This window comes from Crocodylus porosus, unplaced genomic scaffold (genome assembly GCF_001723895.1).
Source record: "Crocodylus porosus isolate Cpor-Errol unplaced genomic scaffold, CroPor_comp1, whole genome shotgun sequence".
Taxonomy (NCBI): Eukaryota; Metazoa; Chordata; order Crocodylia; family Crocodylidae; genus Crocodylus; species Crocodylus porosus.
Window position 1 is genome coordinate 2257164 of NW_017728915.1, and position 23914 is coordinate 2281077.

At 49.0% G+C, this 23914-nt stretch overlaps 1 protein-coding gene across 2 annotated transcripts in view; it reads left to right on the plus strand.

Annotated features, from left to right (window-relative positions):
- Positions 1–19598, plus strand: part of EDC4 (enhancer of mRNA decapping 4) — a 63894-nt gene extending 44296 nt beyond the window's left edge. The window contains exons 19-29 of one of the 2 annotated variants that reach the window (XM_019535524.1): positions 1716–1817; positions 2851–3003; positions 4658–4694; positions 7513–7693; positions 8543–8698; positions 9207–9322; positions 12058–12223; positions 13358–13544; positions 14676–14895; positions 15734–15897; positions 18506–19598. In XM_019535524.1, the coding sequence (XP_019391069.1) occupies positions 1716–1817; positions 2851–3003; positions 4658–4694; positions 7513–7693; positions 8543–8698; positions 9207–9322; positions 12058–12223; positions 13358–13544; positions 14676–14895; positions 15734–15897; positions 18506–18698 (1675 nt within the window). In that variant the 3' untranslated portion in view covers positions 18699–19598. The remainder of the gene's footprint in view (positions 1–1715; positions 1818–2850; positions 3004–4657; positions 4695–7512; positions 7694–8542; positions 8699–9206; positions 9323–12057; positions 12224–13357; positions 13545–14675; positions 14896–15733; positions 15898–18505) is intronic. The other variant, XM_019535526.1, reaches the window with a different exon arrangement.
- Positions 19599–23914: the final 4316 nt, after the last annotated feature.

The window sequence follows — 23914 nt, forward strand, 5'->3', positions numbered from 1 at the left end:
GTTTGTGGTGGTGGTTTTGGGGAATTCGTTTGGTTAATGACTGCCTGAGAAGGAGATCAGCTTGATGTCCCAGAAGGTCCCTTCCAATCCTTTGTTCCTTAATAACCCATGGGTGTTTCTCTTTCCCCTCCTTCCACTCACCATCTGAGTGTTGTCTTCACAGTCTTTCCAATCCTGACTGCCATGGGAGTAAGAAATTGGAACCAGCATTTGCCCTGCTTTTCTGTCTCGTGTTTGCAATCATGTTCAGGAAGGAAGATTAGAACAGAAAAACCTTAGCCCGGGAGTCAGCAATGTTTTTGGCTGGAGAGCCAAAAACACGCAAATCCTGACCCATGCCTTGACTTGACGTGCCCAGGGCCGGCTGCAGGAGAGCCACAAGGGGACCTGATCCCATGGCAGTGCCTGTGTGTGTGCCTCTGGACGGATGGTGGTGAAGGGACCAGGGTGGCGCTATCCCAGCCCTATGTGGTATAGAGCTGGTATCCAGACTCTAGAGCCTGGTGCAGCTGTTTGCAGCCTGCCCACTGCCTACTGTAGCTGCCCAGAGCCTGGGTGCCTGCCACAGCTGTCTTGGGCTCTGGGTAGTTGTAGCAGGCAGCCAGCAGTCTCTGGAGCACAGGCTCCGTGGCAATGACAGCTGCACACATGCCTCCAGGCAAAAAGCGGGGGAGGGGCCAGGGTTGTACTGCCCCAGCCCCCTTCCCTGCTGTCTGCCTAGAAGTGTGCATGCAGCCACTACCACTGTGGTGCAGGTGATCTGGAGCCCAGTGGAGTTATTTGCAGCTTCCTAGCTGCACCCAGCCCTGGCTCTGGGCAGCCTTCCAGCTGCCTACTGTGTACAGCCCAGGCTTCGTGGCCAGCAGAAGCTGCCCAGAGCCCTGGTGTTTATGGCATGCCAAGCAAAATGGCTTTGCATGCCATGCTCTGGCATGCATGTCGGGGGTTGCCAGCCCCTGCCTTAGGCCATACGAGGGCAGCTGTTTCTCCCAGCTCTCTGTTCAGGCCTCTCTGGCTCGTGGTACAGTACAGACCTGTGGGTGGGCAGGGTAACTGTTCCATTCTGCTGTTGGCTAGATCTGCTTCATTCTAGTTCAGCTGCGAGTCTGCACATAGAGAGAATGTAGTGGCATTAAGGAGCCCCATAAAGTGCTCTTGGCCATTGCCATGTATATAAATTGTGCCCCTCTTACAATCTAAGAGGATGTGCAGTCTCCATCAAAAACTGCTGCTTGCTCAATGAAAAGGATAACATCTCCACTCCCACCCAGGAGAGCTGGTGACATATTCACCCCAGCCTAAACAGTCTCTCCTCTACCTACTCCTTTCTCTGAAGCCTGGAAGAGCAGGGAAGTCTTGCAGTGTTGCAGTCAAGGCCAGAAGCCCTGGAAAGAGAAAGGTGCCAGCCAATGGGGTTGTGATACCCTGCTACTTCCAGGCCCAAGGTGGTCTCCTGCAACAGCTGTATACTGGGAGCTTTCCCATTTGGTGGGGAGAGCAGCTGTGCTAGGGTTCCCTTCTTGCCCCTCCTAAAGGACTAGGGTTTGGTTGCTCCTACATTTCTGATGCCTTCAGGGTCCCTACTGGCAGACTGGGACTGTTATATGACTATGCTGGCTCTATGGGTTCAAACCAGGAGGTTACACTGTGGCAAGTTGAGGGAGCAGATAACTGAGCAGAGATGCTTTCATAATGGCACTTCCCTCTTTCTCCAGCCCTAGGGACGAGGTTGAAGAGAAGCACAAGAGCTCTTCGTATCACAGACACAGCTACCACCTGTTGCAGCATGACAGCCAGGATGCCAGTGCAGAGCAAAGGTACCGGAGCCCTCCACTCTCTTGCACAGTCTTTGTTCATGTTATGACTTTGTTCATGCCTCCATTTGCAGTAAGCCTTCATCTGTGGTGTGAAATGCCTTTGCTTTGCCTCCTGCCATCTGATGATGGCTTGGGAGGTTGCATAAGCAATCCAGCCCTCCTCATGACCTGGTGACTGGTGAGAGTCCTCTGGCAATGCTCAGGTTACAGTCCCTAGGATAGACACTTGCCATGTTGCTTATAGAAACCTACTGAGCCTAGTGAATAAAGCTTGGTCCAGTTGTCAGTGAAACCAACTGCCAGTTTGAAGTGCAGTCCTTGAATTTAAAGCAAGGTAGATGGCAAACTCCAGGGTTTCTGGTCAGCTCTCCTTCCATCCTCTGCTCATGACCCACCTTCCACCACTACTTGGTTTTGCATGTCTGGTAGAGTCAGTCTCCCCCAGTGGGTGAGGGTTAGTTGTTCCCCACACTCAGGTAGGTGCTGAAGTTTGCAGCCTGTGCTAGACAGCTGGCTGCCAGCTAAAATGCACCTAAGGTACTAAGGTTTACAGTGTCGCTGGACTCTACCTTGGTTGCTCTCTGTGTCAGTTACCTTCTGTCTGTAACAATACAAGAGAGACACTTTATGCAGGAATTCCCTGCAGGATCAGTAGTTGCATCCAAGAATTCCACGCTTGCAGGGGTATGTATCAGGAACTGCCAAAGACCTCTGCAGAGCAGCATAGACTGTGCTTGTGCTTAGTGCAGAGGAGATGGTAGGTTTCATTATGAAGCCATTGATATTGATCTGTGCAACCTGGTACCTTGGATCAAGGTGGAGTGTTCCCTGCCAAGCCCTGGAGATTCCTTGGATGAAAGATCATGTTGGAATACATTTTTGCCTTTTGCCTGCAAAGCCCTTGGCTGCGCAGGACAGGAATGCCCCAGTCAGTGTGGATATAAAGCAGAGTTCCACATCTCCCACTAGAAGGCAAAAACTAATGCTCTTCAACACTGAAAGTGATGTCCTCTCCCCTGCTGTTCCTTCGTAGTGACCATGATGATGAAGTTGCAAGTTTGGCTTCTACATCAGGTGGATTTGGTGCCAAAGTATCTGCACAGAGGCTGCCTGTGAAGGACTGGAAAACCAAGGCATCCCCTCGGGCTTCCCCAAAGCTAAAGCGGAAGGGCAAGAAAGAGGACGGGTATGCTCAGCTGCCAGAGTGCAGACAGCTGTGGGGCTGGCAGCACAGGGCCACAGCCTGAGAAACCCATTAGCAGCTAGGCTTTCTAAGCATGCCCTAGAATTTCTTGCAAGGAACTTGGGCTTTCCTTTTGTTTGGTAGTGAGGGAGCAGTAATCCCTAGTGAAAATTCAGATGGTGCCCATTTCACAGGGGTGTAGAAACTGTTTCTCTCTTTCCCTCTCAGCTGGGACTGAAGGTCTAAGATAGAGCAGACTGCAAGCTGGGCTTCAGAAGGATTCATGGGAAGCCAGTTCATTATTCTGGGGAGATGGGAATGCTAGAGCTGTGCTCCTACCCTTTGGCTCCAGACCAGTGCCATGTGCCCTATTTTAGTCAGGACTGTTTTACCTGTTTGCACAGCAGAGCCTTCCTCATTAGATTCTAGAGCAGGGGCGAGCAATTATTTTGGGCAGAGGACCGCTTACTGAGTTTCAGCAAGCGTCAAGGGCCGCATGACAGGCAGCCAAGGGCAGATTAATATTAATTTTCTAAATATTTTAGGGGTCCTACAGGCTGGATAGAATGGCCTGGCGGGCTGCATCCGGCCCCTGGGCTGTGTTTTGCCCATCCCTGTTCTAGAGGCTGCCCTAGCATACATGTTCAGCAATAATATCTGGCCTTTGTCACCCACCTGTATGTATAAACTTAACCATGCAAAATGTCCTGTGCTTGAAGTGTCACAAACCAGAGATGTTTGGATCTAATCAAATCCAATAGGGCAACTGGTCAAGGGAATTGGATTAATGTCTGGGAAAATGGTGCAACCCCTACAAGTGACTCTCTGGTCCTCAGATGCTCCATAGGTGGATTTGCACCTGTAGGTAGGTAGATTTGGCAGAACATGGACCCAAAGTTTTCAGTTGCTAGTTGTCATCTCTTCCCCCTATAACCATGAGACTGTTTGAGAGAGACCATTCCCTTCCCATCGCCAATCCTTTTCAGACAGCTGAATGGACACTGTTAAAGTTATTGATCACCCAGTCTGTGAGTTACAAATACACATCTCCTTCCTGCCAAGTTTTGGTTCAGAGGTGGGTTTGTGGTTTTGGGGGAGCCATACAGATCTTGTCTGCTTAATAAAACATTTCTCTGGTTTGTTTCTTGAGGACATGCTGCCGTATGCTAATGGTGCTTTTACCCAAAGACTTTGGAGTCATTCCAGGCAATCGTTACATACAGAATCAGGCATTTTCAAAACATGCATTGGATTTTTCTTTTTAATAAACTGCAAAAAATGCAAGACTGGAAAACTGGAAAATGCAAGCATGTGATCCTTTTTGGACTAATAAAAAGTCCAGAGTGATATTTGTAGTAAAAGGTCAGCCCCAGTGAGGGCACTGTCTCAGACACTCATTGAGAGAAACATGATAACTAGAACCTCAGGTGTTAATCATTGGTAGAAGTAATAGTTGATATCACTTTCCTAGTGTCATGCGAACCTGGACTATGATATCACACTAGTGCTCTGGTGTTGGACACTGGTCAGGAAGGATGGGGTGGGATATAAGAGTGAAAGGGAGGAACCAAAAGGCAAGGTCAGTCTTAGCCATAGATCTGGATAATCCTAAATATGTAATTCACTTAGTTATATTAATTCTTTTTTTAAATTCCAGGGATGTGACCCAGTCCCCCCGATCATCTGATCACCAGGTTAGTGACAGTGGAGCCATTGCTGCTTTCCCCAAGGAATGGATTCTTCCTCTCCTATTGCATGTTAGCTTGCTTGTTGATAACTAAAACAAAACCCATTTCAGTTCCTTTTGCAATCTCTTCCTCTTCTGCAGAGCTTATGGTTTACACTGTGCATAAGCAGGCAGACATTGTGTACAATAGTGCTAGCCAAGACCTTGTCAGACTAGTTCAGCATTGCTTTGCACCTTTGTCTTGCAGATAGCAGAAAAAAGTTGGCTTGAGAGAGAGAGTTGCCTGGACTTTCCCAAACTGTTGGCCTCCTTTTGCTACTTACTGTGCCTGATTTAGATGTCAGTGTTCACCATATGACCAGCGCACAGCTGTGTCTGCTCCAGCTGCTCTTCCCCACATCACTTTTGAGTGCACCAGCAGTGGGATAGTGAGGCATTCCCAGCACCATTGGGAAAGAGCCACATTTTAGGATTTGGTGAGCTGCTTGTGAGATGCTTGGATCTAAACCAGCTGCTTGCACTCTTTACAATATCAAATGCCTTCCCTCCTGGTTACAGAATTTGGGGGAGAGAGAGAAGACACATTTGGTATCATTCCCCTTCCCCCAGGAGCAGGGCTGGCCATAGCCACCACTTCTCCTGAGTTAGAGGAAGTGCCTGGTGATTTGGTCCGAGTGGTAGTGCAGGGAAGAACATCTTTCCCAACCTGCCATTATAAGTTCACAAGATCAGCTGCCCAAGTCCTAGGGCAGGGGTGGGTAAAATATGGCCTGTGGGCTGGATCCAGCCTGCTAGCTGCCCCTGCAATGCTCCTCTGCTCCCCTAACCTCCAGCGGGATCAGCCGGGCTGAAGCTTCCCCCCTGCCCCCACCTGCCTGGAGCAGCACAGCAGGGGGAAGGAGTTGGGAGAAGGGGCTGCTAGAGGCAAGGGGAGCACAGCAGCACCTGGCTGGCTGCAGCTGCACCAGGAACAGTCCCACCGGAAGCTGCACACACTGGTTGGGGTCAGTGGGGCTGTTCTGCTCCCCTCACCTCCAGCTCCAAGTCCTACTCCTGCTGTGCCATGCTGCACCACGCTGCATGTTCCAGGCAGGTGGGAAGCCTCAGCGGAAGGCTCCTGCCCAGCATGTGGAGATCCAGCTCTAGCTCCTGGCTGCCTTATACCCACCTTGCCTGCTCACAGGGGCTGCTCATCAAGCTGGGTGGGCAGAGTGGATGGAAGGTGACTGGGAGCTAGAGCCAGAGCTCCATGCATAGGGCAGGAGCCTCTCACTGAAGCTTCCCAGCTGCCCACCCAGAGCGGCGCAGCAGGGACAGGAGCAGCAGCTGCAGCTAGAAGCAAGGGAAGCAGAACAGCCCCTCCAGCCCTGGCCAGCATGGAGCCTGGCCTGGCCTGGCACAGTGCAGTCTGTGCCGTGCCATATGGGTCCCAGCTTTGCAGTGAGGAACTGCATGCTGCTGGGACGGGCCAAGCTAGGCTGGCTCCATGCTTCACCACGCGGTTCCCAGCTACAAGACCAGGACCCACATGGTGCAGCACGGAGCCAACCTGGCGCCCAGGTCATCCTGCCTGTAGCACGTGGTTCCCCACTGCAAGGCTGGGATGTCCATGGCATGGAGGAGACGGGTCAAGCCAGGCTGGCCCTCTGCCACACCATATTGGTCCCAGCCTTGCAGCCTGGAACTGCGTGCTGCAACAAACACAGGACAGGTGGGGCTGGTTCCCTACCTCCCACCATACCCCCAGGGCACACTCACACCCTCATACAGCCCCCTTACCATAACCCTACACCCTACCACAGCCCCCAAACCCTGCCACAGTCCCATACCCTCCACCATAACCCCACACACACCCACAACATGCTACCACACTGCCTACCATATCCACACACGTGCGCCAACACCCTCCCACTGCTCCCAACCCCCCACATCTTATACAAGAGTAAGACTATATTTTGAGCTGTTATGGAATCGCCTCTAGATACACTATGCAAACGCACATAAATTGGGACAAAATATTTTTAATTAAAATCAAAGTAAGGTGTTAAAAATGTTTGGGTTTTTTGGGGGGTTTTTTTTTTTAGTACATGATTTGTGTTTTTTCCAGTTTCAAGATGGCAAACCTTCCCCCCCCCCACCACCCCCAGGAGTACTTCCTGAGCACGGGGAGGGACTTCTGGTGGCAAAGGTCAGGGGTTAGGGGACAGAATTTCTGGTCCCAAGATGGCACTAGGGGTGGGATAACTGTCAGGCCTGGGGCTACCCATGTGGCCCTCGACAGCTCACCAAAACTCATTAAGCAGCCCTCCAGCTGAAATAATTGCCTGCCCTTGTCCTTGGGCTTTATTCTTCTCTCACAGCAGAGGCTTTTGAATCATGTAAATGTTCCAGGTATCCAAGAAGTGAACAGACTGGTTTTCCTATTTTTGTTTTGGAAGCAAAAATAAATAAAATAAGTGGGTCTTGGAATTAAATAAATAGCCTGGGGGAAGCTGGGAATGGTTTGCTACTGAGTAGTTCATTTTTGGTTCAGCAAGGTGCGTAGCAGGACCTTGAAAAAGAACATACCCCAGCTCATCAGTCTGCTACTTGGGACAAAATTTTGACCCTGTTGGAAGGTGGAATTTTCACTTTGCTTCATTGAGGCCTGGCTATAAATCTTGCTGGGGGGAGACAGTTCAAGTTGGCACTTTAGCACTTGCTCATGGACTGTGAAGGTGAATTGCCCTTAGTCTATGCAGTTGCTCTAATTCCTTTAATTGTATTACAGGTGAGGTGGACAGTGGTGTCACCAGTGCCTGCCCTTTTGTCTCCTCTGCAAACAGGTGACTTCCGAGTATCAGGATGAGCTGATGTCTCTGCTGAGAAACCAACAGAGAGAGCTCGCCGAGCTACGGCAGAACCAGATGGAGCTGATGCGGAGACTGACTGATCACCTGGACGCTGTGCAGAGCTCCCTCATGGGCCATGTGGAGAGAGTAATTGGCTCTCAGCAAGAGCAGGAGCGTATCCTTCCATGGAAACCCCTCTGGAAGTAGACATGGTATAGGCTACGTCTGGGTGAGCATCTTTTCATTAGAAGGAAATCTGGCTAAGTCCTCAAGAGCCTTATGCCTGCTGCAGATACTCCATGCTGATGGGCTTGCAAGCCATGTAAGCAGTTGGTCTTAACCAAAGAGCCACAACATACCCCTTGTTGGCAGTGGTGGCAAACATGCTCCAGTTCAGAAAGAAAAACTGCATTGTGTAGTTGGTTTACTCACAATTTCAGGCAAGACACCAACAAAGGATGGAGTAAAAGAAAAGCCTTGATTTACCTTTCCTGTGAAGAACTGCAGGTGATGTTGAAGAAACACATGAGGCTTTGGAACAGTGGTCTGTGTGTCTAGTGTGTGCCATAAAACCATGCTTCAGTTTTTGCTTGAGATATGGTCAGGGTTTGGAGAAGCACAGGGCTTCAGGGCAAAATGGGGTGATATCAGAAAAGCTGGGTGCTAGCACATGAAGGTAACAAGGTGCAGCAAGGCTAGAATCAACAAGGGCCAGCTTGCCTCTGCACCTGATTCAGGCTACTGTTTCTCAATGCCTTGTCAAGATGGGAATTTCACAGAACATAAATGGGGGAAAACACTGCTACTTTCTTTGTGTCACTGAACCTTCCAGTGGCCTGTTGGGTGGCAGGTGTTCAGCAAGTACATATTTACCAGCTGAAGCAAGATGTGTCCTAGAATGCTGATACCAGAGAAGCAAATTAGGCTTTTTGAAGTCCACAGAAGTGCTGGAGATGTCTATTAGGTGAGTGTTGGGAGAAGAGGAGAAATCTCCTAATGCTTGTGTTCCTTAATGTATGATCAGAGAGGAGGCTAGACCGAGCTCTGACAGAATGGCAGCAGCGGAATGAGCAGTTACAGGAGCACCTGTCCCAGCAGCTCTCTCAGTCCATGTCCACCGCTGTCTGTAGTCGCCTGGAGAGGACTGTTCGTGAAGAGATGAAGAAGACAGTGCCCCAATGTAAGTGCTGATGCCCAGGGCTTCGGGGCAGGTTTGTACCATTCTTCCTGTATGGTTGGTTGGCTTACGGAGTTGAAATACAAAAAGCTGGCATAATAGGAGGATCAGCACTGCAAGAGGCAGGATTTTGGATGTGCTATATTTAGCCCTTACGGCTGCCTACTGTTGCTTATCTCTCTGAGTTTTTGCATAGGTATCTGAAGAAGTGTAGAGATGCAAAGAACCTAGAAAAATGAGTTGTGGGAAATTCTCTGTAGGGAACACAGACTGGCATTTACATGCTGTGTGCAGCCCTTCTCTGTGAGCAGTTTGAGTGTGAACTTTCCTGAGGTTCAGCCAATGCAGAATGGGTTGTAGACTTCATTGAGGTACATCTGGAAAGTATCCTGGCCATACCATTCCTGAGTGCCTTGGCGTCCCACTGGTCTTTTGTTTCCTAGGGAAAGGGGAATGCTTTTCTAGCTCTTAAGCTACATCTGCATCACTTTCTCCTTCATGTTGTACTCAGGTATTTCCAAAAGCATGGACCCTGTCACTGGACAGCTGAGTAACACCATTGCAACCAAACTCACAGCTGTCGAGGGCACATTGAAGGAGAATGTCACTAAGTTGGTGAAATCAAAGGTAAGGACCAGAATGCAGCCATCTCCAGGCTGTCCAGCATTGACCTTCCAAAGTAATGATCCATTACTGATTGACTGGCAGCATCCTCACTCTTCAGTGGAGGCTGAAAATGGTTTAGTTGCTAGTGTAGAGAGAGCCATTTTCTGGTACCACAGGAAATCTGGTTGGACGCCTGCTCCCTCTCTATTCCACCTTCTGTCTTTTGTTGAACCTCCTATGCTGGTAGAGAACAAGAGCTGCTTTTATGTGAACACCCTTTCAGAGGGACTTTTTGACAGACATTTTTCCCCAGTATGGGTATACATATTTAAATGTACAAGACAGTTGTAATTCTGTTTGGGGCACCACGCTTTAAAAGCTTGGACAGGTTAGATCCCAGTGGAGAGCATTGAAAATCAGTAGAAGTTTTTAAGAAATATAACTTGGGAGGAAAGATGGGAAAACCCAGGATTTAGTTTAGAGAAGAGAAAAATGGGGGGGGATTTAACAAGTCTCCAAACACCTGCAGAGTGATTATAAAGAGGATGATGACAGACTAGTCTCTGTAGCCATAGGGGACAGGACAAAGAGCAACTCTCTTAAATTGCAACAAGGGGAATTTTAAGTTGTATTTTACAAAGTACTTTAAAACTAGGGGAGTGATTTAAGCATTGCAACAGATTCTACAAAATCGCTGGTTTTTAGAGAGTCAGTTAGATAAGCACTTGTCTGGAATGGTTTGTACAGGGATGATTCTGCCCTGAGATTTCTCAAGGCAACTTTCTGAGGTCTCTTCCAGCCCTATTTTTCTGTTCTGAAAGTTTACTTAGTCTCCCCATGCTAAGTTTCAGGCCAGGTGTAGACATGGTCAGAGTCTGGCACCGCACATGAGCAGGATCTAGGTAACATCTTACTTGTTGGCATACTGGGAAGTTAAACCCCAGACTTTAGTTCACCAGAGGGTACAAAGGAATGAAGAACCTCTCTGGACTGTCCCAGGATCTGCACCTCCTTAGCAAACCCAGCACAAAGCAGTCTGCTCTTCCCTCGGCTTGCTCCAAAGCCAACATTTCTGCAAGCACCCTAGCTGTTGCATGGTCAGTGGGTAGAAAGCCAGCCTGCTGTCTGTTCCTGAGGGAATGCTCTTTCGCAGTAGTTAGCAGGGTAACAAAATGTTGAGCTGGTGTTCTCGCAACACACACTTGCAGAAAAAGGCATGATTTGAAGCTTTAGCAATATCTCTTCTTGGGCCTTCCCCTCCTGTTGCTCAGCCTTTTCCCTTCTGGTCTTTACTGGCCTGAACAGGCAGGTGATTATAGCTTTAAAGCTGGGGAGGTCTCACTGCCCTGTGTGTAGTGTATGTGTATATGTATGTGAAATATGTATTTTTCCAAAGATGGTTTAAATTCATTTTTCCAAGTTTACCTTCACTTCCTATCTGCTTTCTTAATCCAGGTCCTTTTTATATAATCCCTCTCTCCTCACTGTTTTCAGCGTCTTCCACTGAGTCTCTACAAATGTAATTAATGTTAATAGTGTACAGGGAAGTAGCCTGGTCCTCTTCCCATTGGATTCAGCATAGTGCCATTTCCTTTCAATCCCCTGAGCTCCTGCAGAGCTGTGGCTAGTGATTGCTCAGTCCCTTTTTCATAGGTTCTAAGGAAAGTAGAGCTGGAAAGGGACCTCATGAGGTCATCTAATCCAGCCCCATGCTCAAGACAGGACCATCCCAGACATCACTGTTAAGCTTTGGTCTAGCTATAAGTGGTCTTCTTGGTGCTTGGAACCATGTTGTTGCTCTATAGTTGTATATGAATCAGACTTATAAAAATGGTTATGGAAATGTATAGACTCATCTCAGCTAAGTGTCTATCTAACCTGCTGTTGAAACCTTCCAAAGATAGAGATTCCACAATTTTCCTAGGTAATCTATTCCAATGCTTGACCATCCTTGTAGTCAGGAAGTTCCTCCTAACCTTCAACCTAAATTTCCCCTGCTGCAGCTTGAGGTCATTGCTCCTAGTCATATCCTCTGCAGCCACAGAGAGAAGCCCATCTCTACCCTCTCTGTAATTGTCCTTCAGGTATTTGAAGACTTTTATCAAATCCCCCCATTCAGCCGCCTTTTCTCCAGGCTAAATAACCCTAGTTCTTTCGGCCTTTCCTCGTGACCGAGACAATTCACATTGAGTGGATTCTGAAGGGTATTTCAGATTTTTGTTTTCCTTATTGCCTGTGCTCTCACTGTCCTCCAGATGCATTATGAATTTCCCTTCTTTGGCTTTTCTTCTTTTGCTGTGAATATATTTTTTGTGGAATTGCAGCTTCCAGATCACTGTGCCTTCTGCACTGATTTTCTGCACAGCACTTCCTCTTCCCTCCTTTTTCATTTCTTGTACTCCATTGTTTATAATCTGGAGATGCCTTAATTACCTCTACAGGATCTAATGGCTTAAGGGGTAAGGAGTCTAGTTTTGGCATCTGCTTTTTTTGCATTTGAATTTAAACACTGGGAAATCTTTGTTTTCTAGGATGTACTATTTGGGGTTCCCTCTGCCACCAAAGTGTAGTGTTAACTGCACATCTACTAAAAAAGGGTGTTAACTGTTTGGGAGAGAAATACTTCTGGTTGGTGCTGGGCAGTCCTTGTCTGTGCTGTTTTTGGGTTGCAGAGCAAGTAAAATGCCTCCCCCCATCTTGTCTTAGATAGTAGAAAAATGCTAAACTCTGGGGCCTCTTGCATGTGTGTTTTCAAGAACCTTACAGATACCATTGCGAGGGCAGCTGCGGATGCCCTGCAGGGACCCATCCAGTCAGCCTACAGAGAGGCGTTCCAGAGCATCGTGCTGCCTGCATTTGAGAAGAGCTGCCAGTCCATGTTCCAGCAGATCAATGACACGTTCAAGCAGGGCACACAGGAATGTGAGTCATTTCTTAACCTTCCCTCCCTAGCCTGGCTGTCTGTCATTGTTAACAACAAACCCACAGTCCCAGTATAGAGCACCACAATGGCAGCCATCTGCAAGGGAGGGGAGGTTTAATTCTCATTTCTCACTTTGGTCATGCAGTGCAGTTTGTATGACCAAATTCAGGCTGCTGCAAGAGCTGAGATGAGTCTGTGGTGCTCCTGGCTCCCAGTCTGACCTATAGGCATGGCTCTAGTTCCTCAGCTGTAGTCTCCCAGTTGATAACAGCCTTGCTGTATCATCACACTTCCCTAATGTGGCAGTAGGGCTGTCACTCTCCTGAAGCATCATATATTTGCCCTGATATAGGCAGGGGACAGAAGGCAAACTTCTCTCTCCTGTCCCATACTGGCTGGGAGGCACAGCACTTGGAGGGAGCTCCTTTCACTTCTGCATCCCTCTAGCGAGCTAAACCCTGGGGTTTAATTCCTGGATATGCTAACAAGCAAGATGCTATCCAGTCCTTGCTCATGTGCAGTGCTGGACTCTGCCTGTGTCTGCACCAGCCATTATTACAGCACCTCCCTATTTCTGTCTTGTGGGGCAATGTGTAAAGGAACTGGTGCCCATGTTCACCTTGTCTTACCCAGGCTGCTGGTGCCCTCTCCCTTCCTTTTACGAGGCGTCAGGGTTGATCATCCTATACACAGCCTGTTTCCTCCTTGCCTTTGTTAAAGATTCCCCTTTTGAATTCTGCAGCTTTTTCCTCTTGGCTTTTTCAGATGTATCAGCTCATTGCCAATGAAATACTGTAGCTTGCACTAGCGTACCACAAAGACGTGTGTGCTCCCCTTGCCCTGTGTTTTTAGGCCGAGCTGAGCAGCCCATGCAAAGACTTGTTGCTACAGAACATTTTGGATTGGCTGCTCAGTCACTGTTACCTATACCCCTGATGGGGGCCTGGGGAAGTGCACGGAGGTGTTCACAGATTGGTCTGCTGTGTGGCCCAAAAGCTGGGCTTTGGGACACTCCCATAACCCCTACTAGAACATGCCATGTGGTTAGGCAGCAGAGCTGCCAATGGCTCAGCTTCCCCAAGAACACCTAGCTAGCACGTGTCCCCAAGCACCTGTCTGTCTTATGGTTGCAGATATTCAACAGCTGGAGACCCACATGAAGAACAAAAAGGTGCGAGAACAGGAGGCACGGGACCCCCTACTGAGCCAGCTCCGACAGCTGATCACCACCTTCCAGAGCACCACAGAACAGCTGGCTTCCACCATCACGGCCAGTGTCCATGCTGAAGTGCAGCATCAGCTGCATATCATCGTGGGCAAGTAAGTTGGCATCTGGGTGTAATGTTGGGCACCTGCTAAAATTGGCATCACTGAGGAATGCAGGTGTTGGTGGGGCCAGGCAAGGTGTGCAACAGAGGCCTTTGTTAGCTCTCCTGTAAAAACAGGCCTACCCCAGGGGGTAGTTCTTGGACCTTTCATTTGCAGTATGCAGAACCAGTCAACAAGAGTTTCGTGCAGGCATGTATAGCTGCGCAAAGAGGACTGCTTATCAGCATAACTTGCAGCTGAGCTTTCATTCAAACTGGAGTCTTGGGCCCTAGAGTGTAAGCTCTGTGTACTCTGTGAAGCAAAACTCAATCAGGCTTGAGCTGGGGAGAGACCCCAGAGCCTAGATCTGCCTAGCTCTGTTTTGGCAAAAGGATTCTAAGCCTCTGCTAGGAGCCTCCCCCTGCCTTATGTCTTCAGACACACCCTGAGAAGGGTTTGGATTTTTAGGTCTGCAGCAGCTCATGCCTTGAATCCCAGCTACAGGATGCAGCTGCACATGTTACAGACATGCCTGAGCTGCTGGCAAACAGACTGAATCCAGTGTCTTACTGTCTGTAGCACAGTGTGGCCCCTTGTGTTTCCAGGCAATAAGACTATAGACTTGCATCTACAGGGGACCCTCGCTGCTTCAACAAAGAAGCCAACCAGTGGAATGCAAATGCAGCTCCCCTCTCGTCTTCTAGGTAGCACCTGGGGGTGAGAGCTGACATTTGTGGAAAGCTGCTGCTGGGGGATTAGCAGAGATCCCTGCAGCTTTGCACTGGCAGCAGAGACTCTAGAGACTTAACATAGCTGAGAGCTATGAGGAAGAACAGGTTCCTGGAAAGGTTGCCCATCCTATTTCCCCCGCCCCCTGGAATCTGAGTCACTTCAGGATGTGCACTGGAGCAAGTATTTTAAGGGTGCACACCATGAGGGCTCTACAGAGCCCCAGGGGGCTGTGTGTACCCTTCACTGGTACTCCTTGTTTGTACTTGGGCCTCCAAGCAGTTTGTATGAGCCCTCTGGTGCTTGTGCTGAAGTACAAAGCATCCCTCTTAAGATCTGAATCCCAGGTTTGTCAGGTGTAAGCATAAGCAGTGAAATCTCTAATGCTGTTCTCAGGGCTCACTCTTTTTCTAGCATGCAGGAGTCCATTCTGACCCAGGTGCAGCGAGTCATCAAGGGGGAGGTGAGCCTGGCCATGAAGGAACAGCAAGCAGCTGTCACCTCAAGCATCATGCAGGCAATGCGCTCAGCGGCAGGCACGCCCATCCCCTCTGCTCACCTGGACTTCCAGTCTCAGCAGGCTCACATCCTGCAGCTGCTGCAACAGGGCCACCTCAACCAAGCTTTCCAGCAGGTACATGGGCTGCCTTATGGGGCTGATCCTTCTGAAGGAGCCAAGGGATCCCCTCTTCTGCCTGAGGGATGAAATGGGGAAAGACTCCCTTCTCCTCCCTTCCCCTTCCTCTGCCACTTGTCAGAGTCATTCCAAAGTGAGTCTTGCGCTTCAGCCACAGCAGTGCAATGGGGCAGGCACCTGCTGCTGTGCACCACTTGACACCACAGCTGTGTCAGGGCAGCTAATTGCTAGTGGCAAAACACTTTGACAGGGCAAGTGCCCTTAGTACTGAGTATTCTGTCCTGACCACTGCTGACAGATTTTCCTGAAGGCTGTGGCAAACTGTCACTGTTAGTGGGTGAAGATGGGGGGGCACAAAAGATGCATGCATTCAACCCTACTATGTGTGGAGTGTATTATGTTTTGACCACTGGTGGGATCTTGACTCCATTCTGTTTCCTACCCTGCATCTGGCCAGCACCAAGCCCTGGTTTGTTCAATCTCAGATGTCTTTGAACAAATGTAACCCATATGTGTTGTGTGCCTGAGTAAAGGGCTGGCTGCCATGGCATAGCAGTTACTCTACACCATTACCTCACGCATTGTGGTCCATGGTCCCAACCAGCTCCTAAGCAGATACAGCTAAGTTGGCTGTGTTGGGTTTTCTGATGAGAGAGTGTGCTCTCCTGGAACTAAATGTGTGCCTTGAGGTCTGAATGAGCAGGGGGTCTCCAAACAGGAGAGGATGGGAACACCATTCAGCTCTACCTAGGCATATAGGGTCTTGTTATTGCCATTATAGGGCTCCTCATACCCCTCTCCATCCCACTCATCTCTGATTCATTTTTCTTGTTAGGCTCTCACTGCAGCTGATCTGAATCTGGTCCTGTATGTTTGTGAGACTGTGGATCCACAGCAAGTTTTTGGGCAGCATCCATGTCCACTGTCCCAGCCTGTCCTCCTCTCTCTCATTCAGCAGCTCTCTTCAGATTTGGGTACCCGGACTGAACTGAAACTGAGGTGGGTGTGATCCTAGACCTTCTTTCCAGCTCTGAGCATGTTCTCTAAAAACATCTGCTCAATATGCAGTGACAACTACAAAGCTAGGAAAATTGTTGAGCATCATTAAGAGAATTGAAAGCAAAATGGGGAACATCATGCCATTATATAAATCCATGGTGCAGCCACATAGTGAATGTATGTGCGGTTCTGGTCTCTGCATCTCAAAAAGGATGTAGTAGAACTAGAAAGATCCAGAGAGAGGCAACTAAAATGATCAGTAATATGAAGCAGTAGCTGGACTAGGAGAGACTAAAAAAGGCTAGGACTCTTCAGCTTAGAAAGAAGGCTGAGGGAGCGGTATGATTAGAAGTCTAGAAAATCATGAAGGGTGTGGACCAAGTGAACAGGGAACTGTTGTTCACCAAATCCCAGAATACTAGAACTAAGGGGCACCCGCTGAAATTAGTAGGAGAGGGATTTAAAACTAAAAAGAGAGAATACTTTTTTTATGCAACACATAGTTAACTTGTGGAAGTCATTGCCACAGGAGGTGATGGAGGCAGATAGCATAGCTAGGTTCAAAAACATACAGACAGAGTCATGGATGATAGTTCTATTCATAGCGGTTGAACAGAACACTTGAAGATGTTTCCTCTGGCGTCTAAACCAATAATGGTGGATGCCAGGGAAGGTAGGGATAGATCACGCTAAATCTATTTGGTTTGACTCTTCCTCTAGCATCCATGTTGGCCACTGTTGACAGGCTACTGAACTAGATGGGCCATTGGTCTGACCTAGTATGGCACTTCTTGTGTTCTTATGACTTCAGGCATGTTCCTAGATGCTAAACGCATTGACCTCAGGGAATGTCCTAAGTAGTGTTGAGCTGAAGCTTTCACTGAGCTGTCCATTAACTGTAGGATTTGTGTTAGCTACCATCACTGTTGGAGCAAGATGCCAAGTTGGTTGTTTGTGGCATATACTGTATACAAAGAGAAGATATTCTGAGCACCAGTGGTGCAAGTCCTGATCACCCTTGTTCAGGCGGACTTAGCCAGGGGGCTGCAATTTCTGTGGCATCTGGTTTCTGTGGTAATTCAGAGAGGTTTAAAATGTGAAGTCTGATTCTGGCTTAATCTAGATAGTGTAGTGCTACTTGGTGCGACACTGAATGCAACTTTATCCCATCCCATAATTCTTCAGCACACTGCCAGCACAATATTCAGCAACAAAGGGAAATGAAGTTGGGTAAGCAGGAGTGCTGGTAGGTGATGGTTGGAATTGTGGAATAAGCACAGTAGCTGGTGACTTTCTATTAAATCAGTAGGCAGTGACATAGGTATCACTACTGCCACTTAAAGTTGACGTCTTTCAGTTTCAGGGTCTATACCCCACTTGGCCGAAATGGTAGGTCTAAGATGTGATCTGCTGCAGGCTGTCAGGGTATTGCAAGTGCACAAAGTGTGAGCTCAGGTTGGCTAACACAAGTTATGATAGCAGAGATGAAAAGGAAGCTTGAGTTCAAGCCCATCGAAGAGCTTGGAGATGAACTTTGGCTGCTAACCTGTTGAAATCCAAGTTGCTTTGGCCTCTGTCCTGTTTCTTGATGAGTTAGCCAATCCAAGAACACAATTCTGTGTGAAGTGAAGATGCAACATTCCTATTACAGAGTGAGTGTAAGGGTTCCTTGCAGCCATAGTTGGAGACTTGGGTCTTGTTTGGATATTAAAGGATTTGCTGAAAGAGCTAGACCAGGAAACCTTTGTGTGGATGCTGTTACACTAACGAGTCCTTTTGTCAGTGTAGCTAAAACCAGTTACCCCAGCAGAATGAGCTGTATTGGCCATAGGACTTTTCCCCTCAGCTTATCTGCATTTAGGTTAGGGTTCTGCTAACAACCTGTGTGCTTCAGTGGTACAATTCCTTTTGCCCCCATCCCCAGTGCTCCTAAACCAGCAGTAGAACTGTCATGTCAGCCAAGCCATAGCTTTTTTAAATGAAAGCGGAGAGAGATTCTGGAGCAGGAAGGGGCTGACTGCATGATTTGTAAAATGTCAAAGCACACCACAGCCTGAGGTGGAGAGATTTGAGGTTAGCCTGGAGGGGGCTATCTCCTGATGGCTTCTGTAGCCACACGCTGGCTCTCAGAGCACATTTTCAGCTGCTCTCCAGTTCATTACCATGTTTGGTCACACTTGAAATGGGTCATTTCAGCTTATTTCTTGTTCAATATTTGTTTTCACCCTGCTTTCCCTACTCCAGCTTGTATTTGGTAGGTGACTTTGTGCCCTGGCTCTGGCACCCGATTAAATCCGTACTTCTGGTATGAATCTCATAGGACCCCTCATTATACTACTTGTAGATGAGGAACGCCAAAGTGCAACCCTCACACAACCCTAGGGAGTTTGTGTATGTGACTGTCCCAGCTTGGTCTGAGCAGCCAGGTTCCCAAGCAGTGGGCTTGGGGCTGCAGTTCTGCACTGGACAGGGAGCATTTTCCAAAGTCTGAACTAGTTGAGCTGGGAAAAGCTAGATGGAGGGAAGTGTCTGCACATGGCCCAGGCTGGAGCTGGGACTGGCTGTTGAACCCATTTATAACCCTGACCTTTCTCTTCTTTCCATTCAGTTACCTGGAGGAGGCAGTGATGCACCTGGATCACAGCGACCCCATCACTCGAGACCACATGGGCTCTGTCATGAGCCAGGTGCGGCAGAAGCTCTTCCAATTCCTGCAGGCGGAGCCCCACAACAGCCTGGGCAAGGCTGCCCGCCGCCTCATGATAATGCTTCAGGGCTTGGTTACACCCAGCATGACCTAAAGGCGTCTGATTCCCTAGCGGGCTGCTCCATGGGAGCCCACTTAGCAGATCCACTAGTTACTAACCACGTGTGGCTTGTGTTAAGAGCTCTTGCCGGGAAATCTATTAAGCAAGTGTGTGATGTCTCAAAGGCAAACCTATCCATTGCTAAGGCAAATGCCATCTGTGTATAGTCCCCAATAATCACTGAACGCTCACTTGGCTTATTTTCTTCAACAGCCTCTTCCAGGAGAGCTAAGGCTTCTCTGACCCACCCATCCGTCCCCAAGGCCTGGCTGGCAACCCAATGTGCTGTGTCCTGGTCGCATTCAGTTAAAGCCATTGGATTTCTTGCCCCCCTTAAGTTGGTATTTGTTGCTGTGTGGAGGAGAGGAGAGCTGTGATGAGCCCCAGTGGAGTGAAGTGGGTGGATGCCTCAAGTTATGCATGCACTCCTCACTCAAGGAAAAGAAATCTCTTTGTGCCTAAATCTATGAGCCCAGAAATCCTTTCCACCTGTGTAGGCTGCTAACTCTCTGGTGGTATTGGAGCAAGTGGAAAGATACCTGCTGGAGGGCAGGGGGAAGAGAGTTCTGTCTGTCCCCTGGGCTCCTGCAGCTGTAGCACCATGGTAGTAAGGAGCCCAATGAGCGGGTCAGGCACCAGCAGGGGGCTGTGTATGCATATCTTCCCTGTGTTGGTTCTGGAGTGGGAGTGGAGGGAGGTGCCCTGGTTCAGGTTGGCCAGGGAGCATCATGCTGCAAGAGCCCAGTGGAGCCCTTCATCCTGCGTGTATTGGAGCATGTCCATGGATCAGATGTTTAGTTTGGATTTTACACCAGGGTTTTTCTTTTTATCTAAAATTTGAATCTTTTTGAATAACATTAAGAAAAGTTCAATAAACAACTTTTGGAGAAAAACCTGTGGGTGCTGCCTCTGTTCTCCTCAGGGCTGAGGTCACCTTGAACGGGTCCGCTCCCTCTAGTGGAATGGAAGAACCAAGGAGAAGCTACACTGAGGTCTCTGGGCTGGTGTGTGGTGGAGGTCTGGACATCTGGGTTCTCTTCTCTTCCTCATCTCTCTGCCTCTGAGTTACCCTCGATTAGCTCTGACCTCCCTGATTTATATCTGTTGCTGGGAAGTGGATAATACAGTACCATTCGTCTCAAGGGAGCTGAGAAGCATGTTCCTGTTTCAGAGTTCACCATCAGCAGAAAGAGGCTGTTACTCCACACTTATCTTCATTAGAAGAGGCTCTTCCTGTAGAACAAGTCTTGCTGTTCTTTGGTGCTGACATGTCTTTAGCCCCTGAATGCTGAGTTGAGAAAGGGGTGGGATGTTAGCATCTCCAGGCGCAAAGAACCTAGAGCTATGTTAGGCTTAGCAATAGGATTTGAAAAATGGATTCTAGTAAATCACAAACAAAAAGAGATATGTTGTCCTGTATTGTGCAAACTCCCTTTGGTAGAGGACAGTTGTCTGTAGTTGACCACACCCCTCAGCTGTCAATTGTCCCAATGTGAGTAGAATGACATCTCCTAACTTAATTTAGCTGGCTGGTTGGTACACATTGCTCTGTTACTCTGTGTCTGCCTGAGGAAAAAGTCAGACTGAGGCCAGACTTGCTACCATGTGAAGGATGAGTTGAAATTGGGTTTAGGTGCTACTTCCTCACTGAGACTAAGCTATGAAGAGCTGTGCTGCATTGCAGGAATGGACTGGAGTTTGCAGGAACTCCATGCAAGAACTCTCCTTGCTTCATATGAATCCTGAGCTTGTGCAGGGAGCTTGGAGAAACAAAGCCCTGGCACAGGGACCTCTGTCTGGCATAATCAGCCTCTCCCCACTGGAAGTCTTCTTGCCTCCTATTTAGAATGATGTTGAGTGTGAAAGCTGCAACTTCTGCAACTGGGACAGAGCCAGTTGCTCCAGGCTGTGTTAGGCCTGCTCCAGGACAGCCAAGACTCAGCTGTAGCTATAGGCTGGGGCTGCTGCTCTGGGAGTCTTGTAGTCCTGTAATCAAACAAGCTTTCAGAGTGACTTGGACAAATCAGAGGATTGGGCCAAAAGGAATCTCATGAAGTTCAACAAGAGCAAGTGCCAAGTCCTGCACTTGGGATGGAACAATCCCATGCAACAGGCTGAGGGCTGACTGGCTGGGCAGCAGCTCTGCAGAAAAGGACCTGGGGGTTACAGTGGACAATAAGCTGAATACCAGCCAACTGTGCCCTTGTTGCCAAGGCAGCTAACAGCATATGGGGCTGCATTGGTAGGTGTGTTGCCACTAGGTCAAGGGAAGTGATTATTTCCCTCTGTTCACCACTGGTTGGGCCACATCTGGAGTACTGTGTTCTGTTTTGGGCCCCCACTACAGAAAGGATGTGGACAAATTAGTCGAGCAGAGGGTGACAAATGGTGAGGGGGATGGGTGACATGACTAATGAGGAAAGATGGGGTACTGGGCTTATTTAGTTTAGAGAAGAGAAGACTGAGAAGGGATTTACTAGTAGCCTTCAAGCTACCTGAAGGGGGATTTGAAAGAGGATGAGGCAGACTGTTCTCGGTGGTGTCAGATGACAAGAAGCAGCAATGGTCTCAATTTGCAGCAAGGGAAGTGTAGGTTAGATAATAGGAAGAAGGCAGTGTGTTGCCTGGTCGTCCTGGGTCAGACCCAAAAAAAGAACTTAGGTGCATAGGCTCTGCCTGAATCCTGAATTGCAATTCAAAGCCAGCCGCTCAGCAGTTGCCTAACCCTGAAGGCATCTAAATTTGCCATGCACCTTGCTGTCAGACCTGAAAGCTCCCTCAGTGCCTGCAGCCATGCTTCTGTGCATGCCCTGAACTGTCCTGGCCTGAACAGCTGGGGGCCCAGCTCCAGCCAAACCTGACTGGGATCTGGAAGCCAGGGAGGGTGGTGCCTGTGGTCCCCTGAGCAGCCCAATCCCTCAGCAGTGATCTGAGCAAACTTGACATGCATCTCCAACTGGGTCTGAGGTGGCCTTCCCAGTCTTGTCTAGTCTCAATGAGCCCTCTCCTAGGGAGAGGGAGATGCGGCTTTTACTGCCCCATTGTTTAAAGTTTGTCCCCCACGTTTCTTTGTTGCTGGTACCCACTATTCTCTTATCCCTCCATTCTAAAGTTCTCCATATCCTGTCCATCTCTTACAACAGTGTCTGGAGTCTGTAGCAGGCAAACTGAGTTAAGCTCAGGCTCTTAGCATAACTTTAGACCTTCCTGAAACAAAGCAAATACATTGTACAGAGTGCCATATAGGGCACTGGGCAAAATGAGTGCTATGGTTGGTATGGTGGGCTAACCAGGTACAGTAGTTTCCCTAGAAGGAAAGAAAACCAAAAACCGAATAGGATTGGGAGTTCCTTATCTGAAAAGATGAGGTAAGAAACTTGAGGATTAGACGGTTTGAGATGAGAAAGTTACGATAGTGGACAAACAAAGAGACAGCGTGTGTTCGGTGTTGCCACCCTGGGGAGACGGGAGCAACCTTAGACTTCTTGCTTTGAGTAACAAGAAACTAACATCCCACACACCCAGCAGAGGATCTGATGCCAGTACCATCAGGCTGCTGTAACGCCTGAACAAAACACTTGCAAGGAGAATACTTGAAATAGTTTAGGGATTACTATTAAAAGTTCACTTGATACCAAATCAGATGAGGGGCCATATCAATCCTTGGGGGTCTCTGGTTAAAGGAATCCTAGGGGTGACAGAGTCCTCTAGGGGCATCATCTAAGTGAAAGGGGAGAGCATGGAGTTTGAGTTCATTTGGTATCTGCTTCCAACATAGCAACACAAGAATTTGTTAGATGGGAATACTCAGAAATACCTCTTGTGTCTGTAGGTTGGAGCTAAAAATCCCAGAGTGCCACTTAAGGAGCAAGCCAGGACTTCACACACTGTTTCCTTCACTGCCATGGTCTAATTCAAAGAGGTACAAGTACCTTGGGATGTCTGCAGGGTGTAAAATGGCAGAGAAGCCTTGATTCTTCTTCTTGGGGTCCAGGCGGCTGAAGTTTAACCAATTCTTTTGACAGCTGAGTTTTGCTAGAAGCAAAGTCATTGATGACATGAGACCCTATTTAGCACAAGTGTGCACGTCTGGCCATTGGTGTTTGGGTTTTTTTTTAAAAAAGATTTAATTTAAACTGGAACAGGTGCAAAGAAAGGCCACTGAGCTGATTAAAGGAGTGGGGACCTTGCCTTTATGGAGAAGATTAAGGGATCTTGGCTTGTTTATTTTAGAACCAGGCAGGATATGATCTCCCTGCACAAGTATGTTCATGGGGTGAACAGGGAGGGAGAAGTTTCTTTTCAACCTAAGATGCTTGCTGGCACAGGTCTGCAACCATTTTGTGGCCATCTGGGTAAACGTAGATGGGGAAGTCCGACAAGATTTGTAAATCTGGGGGTGGGGGAAGGTGGTATGGTGCGTGTGATATGTGAACTGTGTATTTGCAACCCCCAGCCTGGGGCACAGGGAGAGCTCTCCTGTAGTCAGCTCTGGGCTTTTGCTAGTTGTCATTTGGGACCAACAGAGGATTTTTTTCTCTCTCAATGCTGCTAGTGGTTCCCTTTCCTCTGAAGCATTGGGTTGGTCTCAGCTAAGGTTGGCACATGTGGTTGCTCCTGCTGGAGCTCGGAAAACCCAGAGGTTCTTGGTTAGAGCCGTTCCTCTCTGCTCAGATCGTGCTGCCCTCCAGCTCCGACACCAGGAAGGCATTTCCCCCGGGTCAGGTTGGCAGGGGGGCGCTACCTCCCTGTGGTGTTGGTCATGGGTCTTTTCTCGGATCTTCTGAGTCGCTATTAACCAGTAAGTCCCCTGGCAAGGGTGAGACTTCCTGAGTCTCAAAGTGGGCTCCCGGCTCCCTGGACCCGCTGGCACGCAGCCGTCTACCAGCTCCAGGCTCAGCTGAGCGTGTTGGAGAAGGGGAGGAGTGCTGAGGTCGGGGGCGGGGGCTGGAAGACCAGCACCCCTTATTTCCCCACAGTCCTTGTATCCCCGCGGGGCGTGGGGCACGAGGTGCTGGGACAGGTGGTTAAAACGGGACGCGCGCTGACCCGAGCCTTTGTCCCTATGGTCGTGGGTACTGGCAGTGCCCCCGCCTCCCCTGCCTTGACCCACGGCCGGGCTGGGGCCCCGTGGGGCGGAGCGTGCCTGTGACCCTGGAGAACCGGCCCAGCAGGCCCCGTCGGGCACATCTCCCACCCCGCGTCCCGCC